At 33.4% G+C, this 18,726-nt stretch overlaps 1 protein-coding gene across 2 annotated transcripts in view; it reads right to left on the bottom strand.

Moving 5' to 3' along the window:
- The window catches only part of LOC110031411 (protein FATTY ACID EXPORT 5-like), a 35,735-nt gene extending 23,362 nt beyond the window's left edge, over positions 1-12,373 (bottom strand). For both annotated transcript variants that reach the window (XM_020734590.1, XM_020734592.1), the window contains exon 1: positions 12,024-12,373. In XM_020734590.1, coding sequence (XP_020590249.1) covers positions 12,024-12,222 — 199 coding nt within the window. In that variant the 5' untranslated portion in view covers positions 12,223-12,373. The remainder of the gene's footprint in view (positions 1-12,023) is intronic.
- Between the last annotated feature and the right edge of the window lie 6,353 nt (positions 12,374-18,726).

The raw sequence follows: 18,726 nt of genomic DNA, 5'->3' as shown, positions 1-18,726 counted from the left end.
CACCCTAAGGCTCGGGAAGGTCCTATAGGAATCCATTTTGGGTTTCCTCATGTCGGTTTCATCCTTCTAAGTGTTAGAAGTCGATACCGCACACGCGAAACTCCAAAAGAGGACGGAAATAGGTCGAACTAAAACAAGGCGGGCACCACTTCTAAGGTTCTAAGATAGTCGCAGGAAGACCCCTAAGGCTAGATCCTAACTCCTACGAGAAATACTAGACCTCACGAAAATTGAGGTCAACAGTGGTGTTCCAATATCTTGCTCAGGAATAGATGGTGGAATCTTCTAGCTATCCATATCTTGTTGTTTCCCTGTTCAAGCTGTTATTATTAGTTGGGACATACCATCAAATACCCATGTTATCCTTCATTTTCTATTCCACGACGACCTCCCAGCAAAACTCATAATCACATTCCTAAATACCTTCTAGGAAGCTTAAAAAGTTATCACTTTCATACAATTTTTAAAGTGTGCTCAAGCTACTAGAGCCTTATACATGGAATTTGGTCTACATGGATTCTTGGATATTTCTAGAATCCGTGTCCATGGCCTCATAAAGGCTATGCAATGTAAAAACAAGAATTGGAGCAAGAAAAACCACAACAATCCACTAAGGCACTAACAAAGACTTATTGGGTTATTTACAAAAGCAAACAAAAAGCAAACAATAATAACTACATAATAAAATCATGACAATATCCATCTTAATCTTACTTCAAATTTACTCATCCAAAAGCCACATTTAACATCTTTAAATAAAGTGAAATTTGCTTGCAGGCAATATGTTTGTTAGCATATCAACGGAACTATAATTTTGTTTAAATTTTTTTAATCCTCGCTAATATTTTATCACCACACTCATGAAAAGGATTTTTGCAACCGCATGCTTTGTTATTTTATGATGAATATAACAATTGCGCAAACAAACAACAACTTAGTTGTCGCAAGTAAATAGGCATTGTATGTAAATCAACTTAATTGAGTAGCTTACACATTGACCCTTTATCCAAAGTCCAAAGATGAAACTTCAATCATCCATCGAGAACTCCTTCATGACTTTAACATGGCTATGTCTTCTAATCTTTATTGTTCATAGAACCACCAAATAGTACAATATGATTTCCAACAAACTACATCTCTAACGATTTTAGACAAAATTAATCAATAACTATTAATAGTCGAGATTTGTTTTGACTATCCCTTCATGTAAAGATAAATGTGTATTTAAAGCAAAATTCATATTTTCTATTGAAATACCTTAAAAAACTCAATCGTCTTCCAATAGTTCTTACTCAGTCTGATACTTGTTAACCATCGCATGCATAAAACTCTAAACTGCAATCAAATTAGTTACCCAAACATGTACATCCTCCCATCATCATCTGATAGTGACTGTCTTTGCCTAAGCTTCAAATGCTGATCAAATATATTAGAATAGCTTTTAAATCTAGCATTTGAAATCTCACAAGAACCATTTTAATGTAAAAAGTTTGGGATAGAAATAATTCTTTAGAAAATCTATTTGCCTTTATCTCAACTCTAAGAATCTTCTTTGTAAGATCCAAATCTTTTATCTCAAACTTGGCTTAAGCATTATTTTAACTTTTGATATTTCAGTCGTGTTCTTACAAGCAAAAAAAAGAAATCATTTGCATAACTCCAAGATTTTCCTAATAAACACAGCAATCATGAACACTTCTTTTAAAACCAATCTTTAACATGTATTCATCAAACTTCGTGTACCACATTCTTCATGATTACTTAAGCCCATACAAGGTCATTTACAAAGACGTGGTTTTCAACCTCCTTTTCAATGAAACCATTAGGTTGTTTTATGTATATTGTTTTTTCCCACTCTCAATGAAAAAATGTCATATTCACATCCATTTTCTCAAGTTACATGTTGTCCTAAAAGGAGAGATGTTTGTTCAAAATTCAATAATTAAAAAGTTGGCAAACCAAAAAATAATTGAGATTCTATTTATTATGTATCTTCTTTCTTATAATGAAACTTAAGCTTAAGATTAAGAAAAAAAGACATTGTTAGGCCTAGATTTTCCATCTACCTGGGGGATTTTAGGTTCTCCCATAGAGAATAAGTTTATGGCTATGGAGTTATTTTCCCTCCCTAAATTTATATCTGAATAATAGTTCAGCTGAATCTTCACCTTTCATTCTATTGAATATCCTAAGAAGTTTTTGTTTTTGTTTTGTTTTGTTTTTTTTTTTGGGTTTGGTTTCCACTTTCAATGTATCAATTTGTTGAAAGAAATTAAATGTGTTTGGCACAATTACTTTAGAGTATTTTATTAACTATGGAAAGAAATATCATTATTGATATGTGCCTCATAACTCATAACTGGATAAAATACTTCATTATAGTTCATAACTAGTCTTGCTTTGAATATGAGTCCATCAAATTCAGTAAAATATAGCTTCTTTTCTGAAGAACCACTTGCAACTAACCTATTGGTGCTTTCAGCTTTGGTCTAGGCACCAATTGCCAACTGCAGCTTTACTTTAATGAGAATAATTCTTATAGCATAACTTGCTGCCATTTACTTATTCTATCAGTTTACATGGCTTTTTTTGTAGTATTTTTGTTATTCTTCACAATTAAATTTATAATAAAAGCATATGCTATGAGATCAATCTGTCCATACATTTGTGGTTTCTTGATAACGTGCTCAAGTAAGTCATTTGCCAAGCTGAAAGTTCTTTTCTACCTTTTTTTTAAAAAGTTTAATGTTTTGATTCTTTGGAATGTGATTGAGTTAGATTTTTATCATTGGAATCGTGACTTTCTCGGCTTGGGTGCTTTACCTCAACTACTGTTATTTCTTTGGAATCAATTGACTTGTCTTGGGGTATATTTGTTGAAATAATTTTAGTAATTTATTGTTTATTGATTACAGGATCCCTAATAATCATGCATTTTGAAAATATTAGATCTGCTATGGAAAATACAAAATATTAGGTAATATGCACATTATTAAGCTTGTATATTAGGTAACCTAATAATAGGAGATTTAATTTCAGATTTATTATGTGTTAGGTATATTCATAATATGTAGAGAGATGAGTGTCTATAAATATTCAACATACGATTTCAATTAGAAATAAGAAGAAAGAAAGTTTTCACTCCCATGATATCAGAGCACCGTCAAATCCTTCCCCTTTGCATCTTTCTTTGACGTTAGCCTTTCATATTTTTCAGCTCGGGCTCATTCCGGCTTCCTCGATGTTATCGTTTTCTTCCTAAGATGGACTTGATCGTGTTCGGCTCAGATGCATTCCAGCTTTGTAGAGTCTTTGTCTGCTTCATACGGCATCATCTACATCATTTGCTTCTTTCGGCTTCAGCTTCTTCTGCGACGTATGCATTGAATCGCTTCATACACATGTTTGATTCGTCGGCTTCGGCTTCTTCTGCGACGTCTGCATTGAATCGCTTCATACACATGTTTGATTCGTCTGCAACGCGCCTGCTTCATGTGCGAAGGTGAATTTGGCTTCATTTGCATCATCATGAGCTTCGTCTTCATCGTCGTCTTCTGTTGCCACCCAATGCCCGCCCGCATTGCTATGTGAAGGAGATTTAGGACAAAGCCCTAATATGCTATGACCAATCTGTCAGCTTCGATCTAAGTCATCTACTTCGGTCGGTTTGTTAAGTTGCTATTTTTAACAGTTTCGTTCGTTTTCTTTTGCTCAACCAATTTAGTTGTTTTTCTTCCGTCTCAGCAATTGCTATTGGATTGTTTGTGGTCAAGTTATTTATATCCTAGTGCTTTGACCTCTACTTCTACTCGTTGTTAAGAATTAATTGGGCATCATTTATCATTGGAGAACAAAAATATCTTGTGATAAATTTGGTTTCATCAATAGCTAAGATTATGAATGAAAAGTTAAATGACATCAACTATATTTACAAAAATAAAACTGTGAGACTCTACCTAAGAAGTATCTCTCAAGAGAGTAAACTCATTGATAACCCCCAACTAAGATGGATCCAAATTATACTGATTGGATGAGGGTTGATGCCCAGCTCTTAATACAGATACGAGGCTCCATCGAACCAAATCAATCTGGTCATATCACTCATTATGACTGTGCTAAAGATGATATGGAGAAAATGTAATTTGTGTTTTCCGGGAGAGAATATTTCTTGAATTATTTATGTATGTGGAGTATTATCGAGCTAAACAACACAATCAATCACTGAACACTTATCACATGCACTTTAAACGTGTTTACGAAGAATTAAATGTCTCATTGCCCTTCAATGTTGATGTCAAAATTCAATAAGCTCAAAAAGAACAAATGACTATTATATATTTTCTAGCTGGCCTGAACTCTAAGTATGAAGGTGTCAAATCACAGATCTTATCTGATCCGGGATGTACTACGCTGAGCGAAGCCTACATCAGAGTCCTACGTACGATTCCATGTTCTCAGTGCTCATCCGTATAATAACTTAGTGCTCTTCTACTTAGAAAAATACAAACATTAGTAAACCTATGTCCCACAATAATTACAGAAGTGGAACTTCGAATTCTGGAAATCAGGGGTCGAAGGTAGTGTGTTATTACTGTCAAGAATCTGTTCATACAAAGAGGGAATGTCAGAAGTTGCTGAAAAAGAACCAGAATCAGTCAGCTCACATGGTCACTACTAATGAGGCCTCTCAGAGTTACTCTCTCGATCTCTGTAGATTAATATGCTAAGTTCATCAAATTTTAGAAAGCATTTAAGAAATCACTATTTATCATTGTCCTTATTCAGTAAGTTAACAATGAAATTTGTCTTTTTTCCTCTTTCAACACAATGGGTAATTGATTCTGGTGCTACAGATCACGTGATTCAGGTAAATCCAAAACTTTTTTTCTACTTTTCATAGGCACCATTTTTTTCGTCACTTTTTCATATGAATCTACATCTAATGTTCTTGGTTCTGGCACCATCAATGTGACACTCATATTGTTTCTAACTTCTATTACAAGTTTACCTCAATTTGCTTTTAATCTTATTTTTCTCAGCAAAATTGCACATGCTTTTAATTTCTGTATTTTATAATTTCCCAACCATTATCTATTTCAGAATCTTATGCCGAAGAAGATTATTGGTAAAGGACAAGAATTTGTTTTTTTTTTTGGGGGAGGGGAAGCTATACATTCTGGATAAGGAGATATCTCGACCCGTAGGATGTTCCAGCACCTTATCTCTTTTTGAGATCCATTGTCGATTAGGACAACAATCACTATCAATACTGAAAATATCATACCCTCAGTTTCAATATTAATCATTTATAGATTATGAGTCAATTTGCTAAACATCATCATTTGTATTATGTTAAAGAGTCGGTAGTCGGTTCATTCTTATGTATGAGGACCTTGTCCTGTTTTATCTAATTAGATTTCAGTACTTTGTCACTTTTATACATGATTTTTCTTGTATGACTTGCTTTTACTTTATGAGATCCCATTCTGAATCAATGTCACGCTTTCAATCATTTTGAGTTGAAATTAAAACTAATTCAAAATTTCTATTAAGATTTTTAGAAGTGATAATGCTAAAGAGTATTTTTTGCACCTTTTCAGACATATATGACACAAAACTGGATGTTTCAACAGTCATCTTGTGTTGATACTTCATTCAAAAATGAAGCAGTTGAAAAGAAAAGTAAAAACCATCTTGAGACAGCTAAGGCTCTTTTGTGTTAAACGAATGTACCTAAACAGTTTTGGGTTAACGTAGTCTCAATTGCAAGTTTCTAATCAATCAAATGTCTTCTATTGTCCTACAAAACCAGACACACTACTAAGTTATATTTTAGTCAACTCTTACTTTCCTATTGAACCACACATATTTGGGTATACTTATTCTGTTCGTGATAACAGTCCACAAATTTCTAAACTCAAACCTAAATTATTAAGGTGTGTTTTTTTAGGATATTCTTACCTGCAAAAAGGATATTGATATTTTTCTCTTATTATACATGTATATGATTTTTGTTGATGTCACCTTTCATGAACAAGCCTCATTCTTTGGTGACTCATCAGTGTTTAAATCCTCACCAAATACTTATGAGTTGTTAATGAATCACATGATAAGTTCAAATCTAACTCCAGCTCCATCTCCAATCCCTCAACCCAAATAACCATCACTAATGTTTCTCGAGAAGACCTCGCCCCCTGATCCTGATCCGACCTTGGTATCATATTCGTCAGTGGATCCTCCTCTCAGTGATTTTGATTTATCTATTGCTCTTCAGAAAAGGTAAACGACAACGTGTCTATCTCATTTCTTCTTATGTTAACTATAATCAGTTATCTTTCACTTTGTGCTCGTTTGTTGTTTTCCTTAACTTTGTTGAGTTTTCAAGATCTGTTCAACAAGTTTTATCCCATTTTGGGTGGAGAATAGTGATACTTGATGAGATGAATATCTTAGCTAAAAAAATGGAACTTGGGAACTAATTGAACAACCTTTTGGCAATAACTTTGTTGATTGTAAGTAGATCTTTGAAGTTAAGCTACATTTTAATGGATTTGTAGCTCGTCTCAAAGCTCGGTTGGTGGTTAAGGGCTATGCTCAAACTTATGGGATCGGGGACACATTTTCTCTCCCAACAACTTTAATTTTGATTCACCTAATCCTGTCCTTAGCTACATGGACACATTTTCTCTCCCAGCAACTTTAATTTTGATTCACCTAATCCTGTCCTTAGCAGCAAAAAATAATTGGCCAGTGCACCAGCTAGACGTGAAACATGCTTTTTTGCAAGATAATTTTTTTGGAAGATGTATACATGGAACAACTTCCTAGGTTTGTTGCTTAAGGAAAGTCTGGGAAAATATGTCATCTTCAAAAGTTTCTATATGGATTGAAACAAAGCCCTTGACCATGGTTTTTAAAATTTAGCCAAGTAGAACGGTGGGTTTGGGATGCGGAAAAGTAAAAGTGATCACACCGTATTCTATAAGCAATCTATCATAGAAATCATTCTATTGATGGTTTATGTCGACAACATTATTGTTATTAAAAGTACTGGTCTGTAGGGAATCTTATCATTGAAATGCTTTTTTCAAAATCAATTCAACATTAAGGATCTGGGTTCTTTGAAGTACTTTTTGGGGATTGAGATATTTAGGAGCAAGAAGGGTATCTTTCTATCTCAAAGGAAAAATGCTTTAGATTTGTTAGCAGAAACTGGGAGAGTAGGAACCAAACCACGCAGTATTCTGATGGTTCCTAATCAACAACTTACCAAGAATAGAGAGCTCTTTAATGATCATGAACGATATAGGCTACTAATGGAGAAATTAAACTACCTAACAATGACTCATTCTGACATTGTGCATTGAGTTAGCACTATACATCAGCTCATGTCTTTCCCCATTGGCTAGCTCTAGAACAAATGCAATGTTACTTTAAAGGAGCTCCTGCAAAAGAGATTCTCGATAAGGATTATGGGCATAAAAATATTGAATGCTTCTCTGATGCAGAATGGACAAATTCCAAGATTGATCAATGATCCAATACTGGATTTTGTGTTTTTGTGGACGGTAATTTTGCCTCATGGAAGAGTGAGAAATAAAATGTAGTGTCATGATTTAGTGCATGAATCTGAGTATCAAGCAATGACATAAGCTTTGAGTGAATTGATGCAAGTCTTCCAATTCCTACTCAAATGGGTTTTATGATGACCACGTCAGCAAAGTGTGGTGTGATAACCAAGCTGCAATTTATATTGCTTCAAACCTTGTCTCCATGAACGAAAGAAGCATATTAAAATAGAATATCATTTTAGTTGTGAAAAGATTTAACATAATTTAATCTCTACAGCTCATGTAAAGCTGGGGAATAGCTAGGGGACATCTTCACAAAAGCCCTTAATTGAGCGAGAGTCACTTATATTTGTAACAAGCTGGGCATGATAAATAGCTATGCTCCAACTTAAGGGGGAGCGTTATGAAAAATACTAAATACTAAGTAGCTTGCATATTAGAAATCTTGTATATTAGATAATTAAAGAAGATTTAATTTCATTTTTTTTCTAAAATAGGTATATCCTAATATGTAAAAAGATGAGTGTATATAAATATGAAACATATGATTTCAATTGAGAAATAAGAAAAAAGAATGTTTTTCGCTCACAAGCTTCAAGCTCTGAATTCCTTCAAGATAGTCAATGAAAATGCATTTCACTACACATGGATCAAGCTTATCTTACTTGATGTGAGTGAAAGTTCTGCATTCAAAGTCTCATAGCATGGAGAACTCAATAAGTCTACTAGACAAAAATTCTAGATTACATTAGAATAGTTGACGATGAGCAATTATTGGCCAAATATATTACATTGCTAACTGCTTCAACCCAAAAGTTTTAAAACAAACCTGCATTCTTTGGCATGCATACTAAATTTTCCAAAATAGTCCAACTGAAGCTTTCCGTCAACCCATTTTTCTAAAGAATCATCCTCACTATGCTAATCTTCGCAAAAATTTATGAATTCATTAACAAAAATTTCAAGTCTATTGTATGTACTCAACTTATTTACCTACCTTTAATTTGAGCATTTTACCAAGTCACGTAAATTTTTGGAATACCTCATTTTTGTGTTTCAAAGAATACACTCATCTTTTTTTTCTTGAATAATTATCAATTAAAGAAAGATAATACATTTCACCACCATGTGAGTATACCCCAGATAGCCACCAAAGATTTGACTAGATGTAGCCAAGAACTGCATTTGTCAAATGAATGATAGATTTAATCGAGAATCTTGGTTTAGCCATCGGTGACAAGAGACATTGAGTGTATCTCCATTCCAAAATCAAGATTCTGAATCTTGTCACTATATAGAAAACCTTGCTTCTCAAGCTCATCCAATTCTCTTTGACTTATGTAGTCATGTCTCATAAGCCATAATTGAATTACTTTTGCTAACTTAATAGTTGCAATAACTGATCCTTCAATGATTATTATTCCAAATAAGAGATACAAACCATTATTCAAGATTCCTTCATGGCAACTTAGCCTTTATATACCCTTAAGCTTCCACTTTCACTCTTGAATTCATAACTACATTTATTTATAACTTCAAATAAAACTAAATTTCCCAAGTATAGACCTCACTTCTTATACTTGTCATTCATTCAATCAAACATCATGATTCTTAAATTGCCAATCACCATGATCATGAAAGTCTTGTTGTTTTCACGCATCAACATGTTGCCTACAAAGTTTCAAAATGACTCAAACAAAATTTGATTGCAGCGCATGTAAATAAAAAATCCATTTGGAATCCAGTCCTCACTAGAATATGATTCTAAATTTTGTTCCTTTAATATTCCACGAGCCATAAGGCTATCATCAACATTTTGATCTTACTTAAATTTTAATATATTCAGGGTGTGTTTGGGGTGTCGTTCTGGGTATGGACCGATTTGAACAACACCAAAGTGTTGATTGAGGCAAGCTTTGAAACTCTGTTTTGCGGATAAGTAGGAGTTAAAAACTTCATTTTGCAAACTCAACAGCACCCCCGTGGTCTATAGTTTCATTCAACATTCTCAACCCTGATTACCTTTAGGCCTTTTTTTCTTTCTTGCTCCCCCATTGCTGGCTTGAGCTTTTCGTCCTTTTTTTGCCTTCTCCTCTTGGTGACGGAAGGCTAAGTACACCTTTATCTCCTATTTTGATAAAGCGGCTCATCTCCCTTTCTAATTTACAGTTGTGGCAGTTTTTAGGTAAGTTTGATTTGTAGGATTGTCTCTTTTATATTGGGATTCATTAATTTGCAAGTTGTATTTCATATGAGTGGTTTAAAAGTTGATCGATGGGCGAAATGCAGATTTCTCGTTCTTTGAATGCCTAATTATGTTTTCATTTTCTAGTTTCCGATTTCTCATAATTAAACATAGGTTAAGAGGCATCACAAAGATTTCTCATAATTAATTTGGATTTATGTCGGGCAGGTCTACTATGGAAGCTATACATTTATTGAGAGGTTTGATGGAGAAATTCAGAGATAATAAAGAGAATCTACATTTGATTTTTATTGATTTAGAAAAAGCTTACGATAAGGTTCCAAGAGATATCCTTTGGAGATTTCTTGAGAAGAAAGGTGTTGATATGACTTATATTCAAGTCATTAAAGATATGTATACTAGAGCTGTTACTTGTGTTCAAACTGAAGGAGGATTGACCAAATATTTTCCTATTTCGGTTGGATTACATCAGAGATCGGCTTTAAGCCCATTTATTTTTGCTTTAGTTATGGATGATCTTACTGGACATCTACAGGAGGATGTACCTTGATGTATGTTTTTTGCTGTCTTGTGGAAAAAACGAGAGAAAAAGCCCAGGAAAAACTTAAATTATGGAGGTCTACATTGGAGTCTAAAGGCCTTCGTTTAAGTAGAACTAAAACTGAATATATGGAATGTAATTTTAGTAGTAATAACTCTAGTGACAGAAGTGTGACTTTGGGTGATCAAATTATTAAAAGGTGTGAACGATTTAGATATCTTGGGTCCGTTGTCCAAAGCGATGGTGATATAGATGGGGGTGTTAATAGTAAAATTCAAGTTGTTGGAGGAATGCTTCGAGTCTTTTGTGTGATAGAAAAGTAGCGCTTAGACTGAAGCGCTTAGACTGAAAGACGGTGGTGAAACCTGCAATGCTCTATGGCGCTGAATGTTGGCCTTTAAAAGAGAAGCATAATAATAAGTTAAGTGTTGCCGAGATGAGAATGATTAGGTGGATGAGTGGCTTTACACTTAGAGAAAAAATGCGGAATGAATATATTTAGAGAAAGTCTTCTTAGATGGTTTGGTCACATTAAACGTCGACCATCTGATGATTCGATTAGGAGAGTAGATGTTTTAAATTCGACTTGTGTTAAGAAAGGCAGAGGTAGACCTAGGAAGACTTGGGCTTATTGTATAAATATGACACTAAATAGGACGCAATAGAGAAAAAGGATTCATGTAGCCGGCCTCATGTAGTGGGATTAAGGCTTTGTTATTGTTGTTGTTGTTGTTTTTAGTTTTCGATTTGCCTATTTTGGTGATTTTCATGGTTGGAATTTTTGAAGTTGATATTGATTCAATGGCTTTGATGCGTATGATTATTGGTGAATCCTTTGATCGTTACAGGTACCTATGATCATGTTATGTTTATAAATATGAAATAGAGGCATGTGAGGTCGAAAGTGTAACTTTTCTATTTTTCAAGCTATTTGGAAAGGTTATGTCGTTGGAATGAAGAAATTGAAATGAGTTTTAGAGAGAAAACTCTCCAAGAGAAATGAGTGTTTGGACACAAAAAAGTAATAGTATGATAACATTATTTGTTGTTGTTGCAATTTAATTTTTTATGTTACTCATTCTTAAGTGATGTGTAAATTTTGATGTAATATATTGGACTTCAGATTTTCTGTAAACTTCTAAAATTTATTTCTGATAGTTGGTTTGAATTCGTTATGAAACAATTAACTTACAGCTATTACATGTACATAAGAGCATTATAATCTTTTATCATAGAAAATAGCTGCAACACAACAATTTAACAACTGAACAATTCGAACACACAAAATGATTCACCATCAATAGTTTTATCGCAACATTGTCTTCTTCAGCAACTTCAGAGCTATTTCTTCAAATGGCTAAAGCTGCCCCAAACAAACCCTTAGCTAGATTTAAAGCTTCCCAAATCTACTAAATCCAAATACATGAAATATAAGCCTACATGATTTACATCCTAGTTGTAGCCAGACAGTCCCTTGTCCCTTTTTCTGCATGCCTAACACAATCATCGATATAAAAGCAAAAAATAGCAAAACACCAAGCCAAGCAAGAATGATCCAAATTTTCCATGGAACTAAATAAGCTAATAAACAAATTCACAAAAAATAAAAATAAAAAACATCCATTAATGACGAGATAGAAAAGGAGACTAGATCGAGACATACACCGAAGAAAAATCTCGGGGCAGAATAAGTGCAAGATCATACCAGTCTCCAGTGTCATAGCTAAGTAAGAGTTGCGCCGTTTCTCGAAGGCCTTGAGGCTGAAAAATCCGGCGAACAGGAGAAGTACGCCGGCTCCTCCGCCTCCGGCGAGCGATGCAGTGCTGCCCCGCCTGAAATAGCCGATCGCTCCGCCGGAAAGCAAGAGCAGGCCGTAAGGGATCGTGAAGCAAAAATCGTGCATCTCTTCTTCCCTTCTCTATATCTTTCGACTCTCTCGATCGGGATAAAAGAGAACAAATGGTAGAGGAGCAGTTTGGGGCTTTGCGCTGTAACGTGGAAACCACGTTGCTTTTGAGCCTTTGGCGATGAGGTCAAAGAGAAGTGTGGCTGGCACACACGACCGGCTTTAGCTACTGGTCATATCATTTCTATATATTCATTTCTCTTACATCTAAATTTTTATAATTACATTCAAAATGTTTAACATCACAATAAAAATATTATTTTTTATTTTTTAAAAATGAAATTTAAATTCTATTTTCGCATAGTTTTTTTACCTCGAAATATTATAAATATAAATTTGGGCATTTATGTATTAATATGTTAGCATTTATAAATTATGTTTTATGTATCTAAATTTATTTCATTATTATTTTTTTCTAATTTTAATGATTAATTGTTTTTTATTTATGGAAACCTTACCGCTCAAGATTTATCTTACATAACTAACACCTAAACTTTACTTTTATTGTAGACACAAATACATGCATAAAGATATTTTTTATGGAATTCTCTCTCATCAAAATGAGCTCATCAGTCAAAGGGATGAACTGAGCCTTTTCTAACTAAATGGTTGAATTGAGCTCACCTATCGGAGCAGCCGAACTGAGCCCACCTGACTCGAGTGGTTAAATCAAGTCTGTCTATCTCTCTGATCACTCTCATTTTCCCTTGAAAGAGTGACCTAACCTACCTGAGCTTAGGAGGCTATGATAAGAAGCAATCATGACCACCAAGGCCATCTGTTAATTCTTTATTTAAAGGTGTCACCCAACATTTTAGGTTCTATCTTTTCACTAAGGCATTAGAGTGGCTATCGTACCTGTAATATATAATATTCGCCAGAAATACCTGACATTAGCTAGCAAGACACCGACATCCACATCACAGTCTTTTCATCATGATATCAGAGAGAAGTGATAGGCGGTGTGAAATGCATTACTTTGTTTATTTCATAGATTTCTTCTTCTATGTATAGAAGGGGAAGAAAAAAAAAAAGGAGTGGCGTCGTAGATAATAGGCACACTATAACAAGAATTACCAGCACTAGAGGAACCAAGATAGGAACAACTAAGGCAAGGGTCATATGCCTGGGACCTGCTAAGAGCCAAAATGAAAAGGCTCTTACCCAATTTTTTAACAGGAAATAAAATGCATGGGTGATTTTGATTGTTCAAAAGAGGAAGGACATGTTGCCAACTTGATCAGCGAAGATAGGAGAAGAAGACGAAGGATTTCTTTCAACTATTACGATGAATAATTCAAGAGAGGGAGAAAAAGATAAAGACTAGCTGACAACCCCTTTTTATGAGAGGTCTTAGAAGTTGAAGTTCTGAGAAAGTTTAAGATTCCATCTTTGGAATCCTACACAGAAAAATATGACCCCGCTAAACACCTAGCTTACTTCAAATCAACTATTTGCATACTCAGAATGAATTACACATTGAAATGTCATTTGATCATCATGACAATGAAAGAATCAATCCTGCATTAGTTCAACCACCCAATGGGAGTCATTACCTCCTCTAGCATATTTAAGAATACGTTTGTGACTCAGTTTGTTAGTGTGTAAAAACCTCCAAAATGCTTGCAGGCACTAATGAAAATACATCAAGAACACACTGAAAGCTTGAGGAGCGACATCGCTCATTTACAATGAAAAATGTTAAATGTCTAATACCCTGAGCTTGTAGTCGATCATGTGGCTCTAGCCCAAGACCTAAGTGAAGGGCCATCTTGATATACACTTGGGTTACAAAGCTAAAGACATTGGTAAAGCTTCTAGAGTTCACAAACAACCACATCTCTACACAAGAGTACAATTCTAGCTTTAGACCCACACGATTGTTATAATCCAAGAAAGATATCAAAGCTAACCTCGTGATGATCATCATTATCAGAGGATCCATTTTAAGAAGATTAAACCCTAGAGTGTTCAGAACAAGCATGCCCACTTGGATCAGAGAAATTTGAAGGAGAAACTAGTTGGAATGAAACTAGAAAAAGTGAGGGAGTTAATCGGACTCCTCCCTCCTCTGCTGAAATCACACCATTAACGGTGTCATGGCTAATGTTGTATAGTTCATTCAAAATGAAGATTCTTTAGGAAGCCCTTTCTTAAGCCGAGATTCAAATCAATACTGTGTATATCATCGGGATAATGACAATAATACTGAAGAATGTCAACATCTTGATAACTTGATCGAGGAGCTAATCAAAATAGAAAAGTTGAAAGAGTTCATGGGCCCCAAAGCCCACACTCTAAGACAAGTATGACACCCACTGAGGGTAATAATAATGAGTGTGTTTTGGCAAGGTTTGTCCACTATGCACAAACCATTCCGAACATCTTCGGAGGACCTGGGGTGGTTACCCAAATATCTAGCCTAAAAAGGTTAAAGACGAGAAATTTTTCAAATATCCTGAACAAATGTACCACGTTGATCCATCCCCCAATCACAAGAAATCCCTTCAAAGGGCGTTATCATAGTCACTGAAATCATTGAAGACTTTCAAATTAACAAAATTCTGATAAAAATTTGTAGCGCTATAAATATCTTGTTCAAAGAAAATTTTGAGAAGATGAGAATCACCATCAATCAATTAGCCCTTACTTCTAGGTCGCTATACTAGTTTTTTGGAGAATACAAAGTGACGTGCAGATTCATTTCCCCACAATCACTTAGGGAGAAGAAGAATTCCACACCATGACATAGATGATTCATCATCATGGATGTGTCAAATACACACAACGCCATCCTTCAAAGGGTGGTGCTGAATGTTTTCAAAGCACTCACTGCTGACCTCATTTTTTACGAGCTCTAACTCTTTCTTTTAGAAGCCTACGATATAGCCATAGGACTTTCCTTTTGACTATTCTAGAGGACTAGTATTGGGACCCACACCATTTTGAAATTTGAACCACTTCTTAACTCTTTGTAGTCTCACATGTGTGGTTTCAATTCCTCAATATTTAGTTGAGTCGATTGGAACCAACATATTAAAACTCAAGTCAACTTCCTATAAGGATAGGGGTTGCCTTAAGAAAACCATTTATACTTATAAATTTAAGACACCAAACACACACATTACAAATCAAATACACTAGAACTATCACACATACATACACCTTATACACACACACATTATAATTCACACTACTCACAAATTATAATTCACTTAATTTACAAATCAAATCATCAAATTATCTTTATCTTTACTTAAAATTCAAATTCTTATATTAAAAAAGGAAGAATATAAATAGCAAAATAAAATTCATATAATAATAATAAAATAATAAATCATGAAAAATATGTATGTATAAATAAATAATCATAATAATGATAATAATAATTACAATAAATATATAATAAATATAATAACAAAAGAAATCATAAAAAATATATATGTATAAATTAATAATCATAATAATGATAATAATAATTACAATAAAAATACAATAAATATAATAACAAAAGAAATCATAAAAAAATATCAAATATAATAATATAATAATAAAATAAATAGCAATATTATAACAAAATAATAATAATAATGATAATAATACTTCTCATTCCCTCATCTCATGCCAGCCACCCCACTCCCTCTCCATCTCCTATATAAGAGCAAGCCTCCCTCCTCCCTTCGGCTAAGTTGCAGTCACCCGTGACTGAAAAAAAAGGAAATTTTACATGCATACCACTAAGTTTTATATATTTGCATATTAGAAACACAAAAAAATATATAGGAAAATTTACATGCGTACCACTCCATTCTTTTTTTTCTTAAAATAAAAAAGGGGGAATTTTTATATACATACCACCGAATCGCTATGTATTTCCATACAAAATTTTATACGCACCCACCCAATTTTTATGTATTGGTATACACGAGAGAGAGAAAAGTAGGGAGACTTTACACACATACCACTCAATTTGTATGTATTTGTCTATACATACATGCCACACAATTTATGTACAAAAAATAAAAAAATATAGAATAATAATAAAAAAATAATTAAGGAGATTTACAAACATACCACCTTAAAAAATAATAATAAATAATAAAAATAAAGATAATAATTTATAGAAATAAAAACATTAATAATAAATATAATAATAATAATGATAATAATAATAATAATAAATAATAATAATAATAATAATAATAATAATAATAATAATAATAATAATAATAATAATAATAACATATGTATATGTATATAAACCATAATAGTAATATATATGTAATATAACAGGTAATAATAATGATAATAAAAAATAATAATAATATACAAATCACAAGAATAACATATAAATAATACAACTAATAACAACATAATAATAATAATAATAATAATAATAATAATAATAATAATAATAATAATAATGACATATAAGTAATAATAATAATACTAATAATAATATATGTACATACGTAAAGAACATAAATAATAACAAAGATAATAAATAAAAATTAAATAATTATAATAATAAATATTTATATAAATATAATAAAATAGATACAATAATTCATAACAATCATCAAACACAAATACACTATTTCAAAAACAACGACAACAACAATAACGATAACAACGATAACAGCAACAACAACCAAAACCTAGGATAAGCCTCATGAGGCAGGGTTTCTCTCCACAAAACTTATGATTACTTGACACTTTTTTCTGTTCCCATTACGAATCTTTTGGTACGCTTTTGCGAGTTATATATGTTTGTGGTTGAAGGGTTGGATGATCATGAAGCTACACCTCAGAGCAGATAAAACAAATAATATCATGAACAATCTCTCTTTTCAACGTAGCGATATGTGGACCATCATACTAGTGTAAGTCAGAGGTCTAGGTGGTGAGGGCGATGATGATAACACGTGTGTTAAATGTGGGATTATTAGAATAGTATCTCCTACCTCAACGACCTTCAATGAGAAGAGAGGTTAAGGACCGACGATATTATTCACCAACTCTTGGTAAGATTATTGGACCAGTAGTCATAGCTTGATTAGATTAATTTAACATGCAAACTACAAAATATTTTAAACAATAATCCTTTTTGTAACATAATTATTTTTGCTTAAATTTTACATGCATGAAAAATTATAGAACTTTGATGAAAAGTTTATAAAGGTCCACGGTTAATTACTTGGACCGAGGTTAGGACTGCCCTCCATAGATTATCGGGTTGGTAGCTCTTACCCAAGGTTGGGAAGCACATAGTCCAGCTCTGAGCCCCCATCTTCACCAAATTCTTACACATACTCTTGGTCTTTCATGTGTGACAGCGGGTTTTGTCTTACTTGCTTATATTTTCCTACGAATTAATTTTTTTTATTTCTTTGTACTGGGTCTTCCTGCTTTCTTTTCCTGCAATTTACTTAAATTGCTTACAATTATATTATGTTTTATGATACTAACCGTGTAGCGATAATGGAGGCCCAAGTACGCATTTACATTGATGTATTGCACTTTTTCTTATTTACTTTATAGTATTTTCCTACATGCATTTAGTTACTTTACATGCAAAACCAAAACTAAAACCAAAACAAAACTAAATCAACATAAGAAAAACAACAAAAAAACACTTTCAAAAATATTAATACACTCTTAAAAACTCTGAACGAACATAATACATCCCTCTTATGTTTACGAGGATCTTTCGGATGAGGTAACATACGGTTGCTAATGAGAATTCTCTAGTCTAAATGAATTTAACTACTAGTTTAGACTAAGTAACATCAAGGGAAATATTGGTGTCAGAAAGACAAAACTGTGGAATCTTGACTAGTGCCGCTTAACTTAAATTAAAATCTCCCCTAAGTACTGCAATAAAAACAAATAAAAACCAAACACGTAAACTACAATCATAACACATAAAACATAAACTGTAAAACCATAAAACAAAACCATAAACCTTGAAGCTGCTACTTCGACGAGGAGCTTGGAACAAGCCACAATGAACAGAGGATGATGAATTACAACAACAAAATGAGTCTACATCAGTTGGAACTTTTCTTAGAAATAAAAAATAAGCCATAGGATTTTGAGGTAGTGCATCTATCACGACATAAATCGTCGCTCTATCTTTAGGCTCTTACACAGACATACTGTGCAACATGAGTCCTAACTCTTTTTAGGCTCTGAGGTAGTCGTTTGATACGATATAAATCCTTCTATCTTCTTAAGCTCTGATTCAGTATCATGTCAATGAGAGCCCTAAATAATAAAGTTGGCAAGATGAAACACTAAAATAAATATCTTTTTTGAAATTGAAGCCATATTGTAGGATAGTTTGGGAAGTCACAAAGGCTCTCCTCTGGAACCGTGACATCTTTTATTTTTCTTTCCTTTGGATTTCAGAAATAGCTATCTATTTTTCATCTATTCCCCAATTGGTTTTCCATGCCCAACCTTAAAACCCTAAGCTTTCAATTCATGAAGTCAACATCT

This window comes from Phalaenopsis equestris, unplaced genomic scaffold, assembly GCF_001263595.1.
Source record: "Phalaenopsis equestris unplaced genomic scaffold, ASM126359v1 Scaffold000807, whole genome shotgun sequence".
NCBI lineage: Eukaryota > Viridiplantae > Streptophyta > Magnoliopsida > Asparagales > Orchidaceae > Phalaenopsis > Phalaenopsis equestris.
Note: the sequence above shows the minus strand (reverse complement) of the source record. Positions and strands in the feature narration are given on the sequence as shown.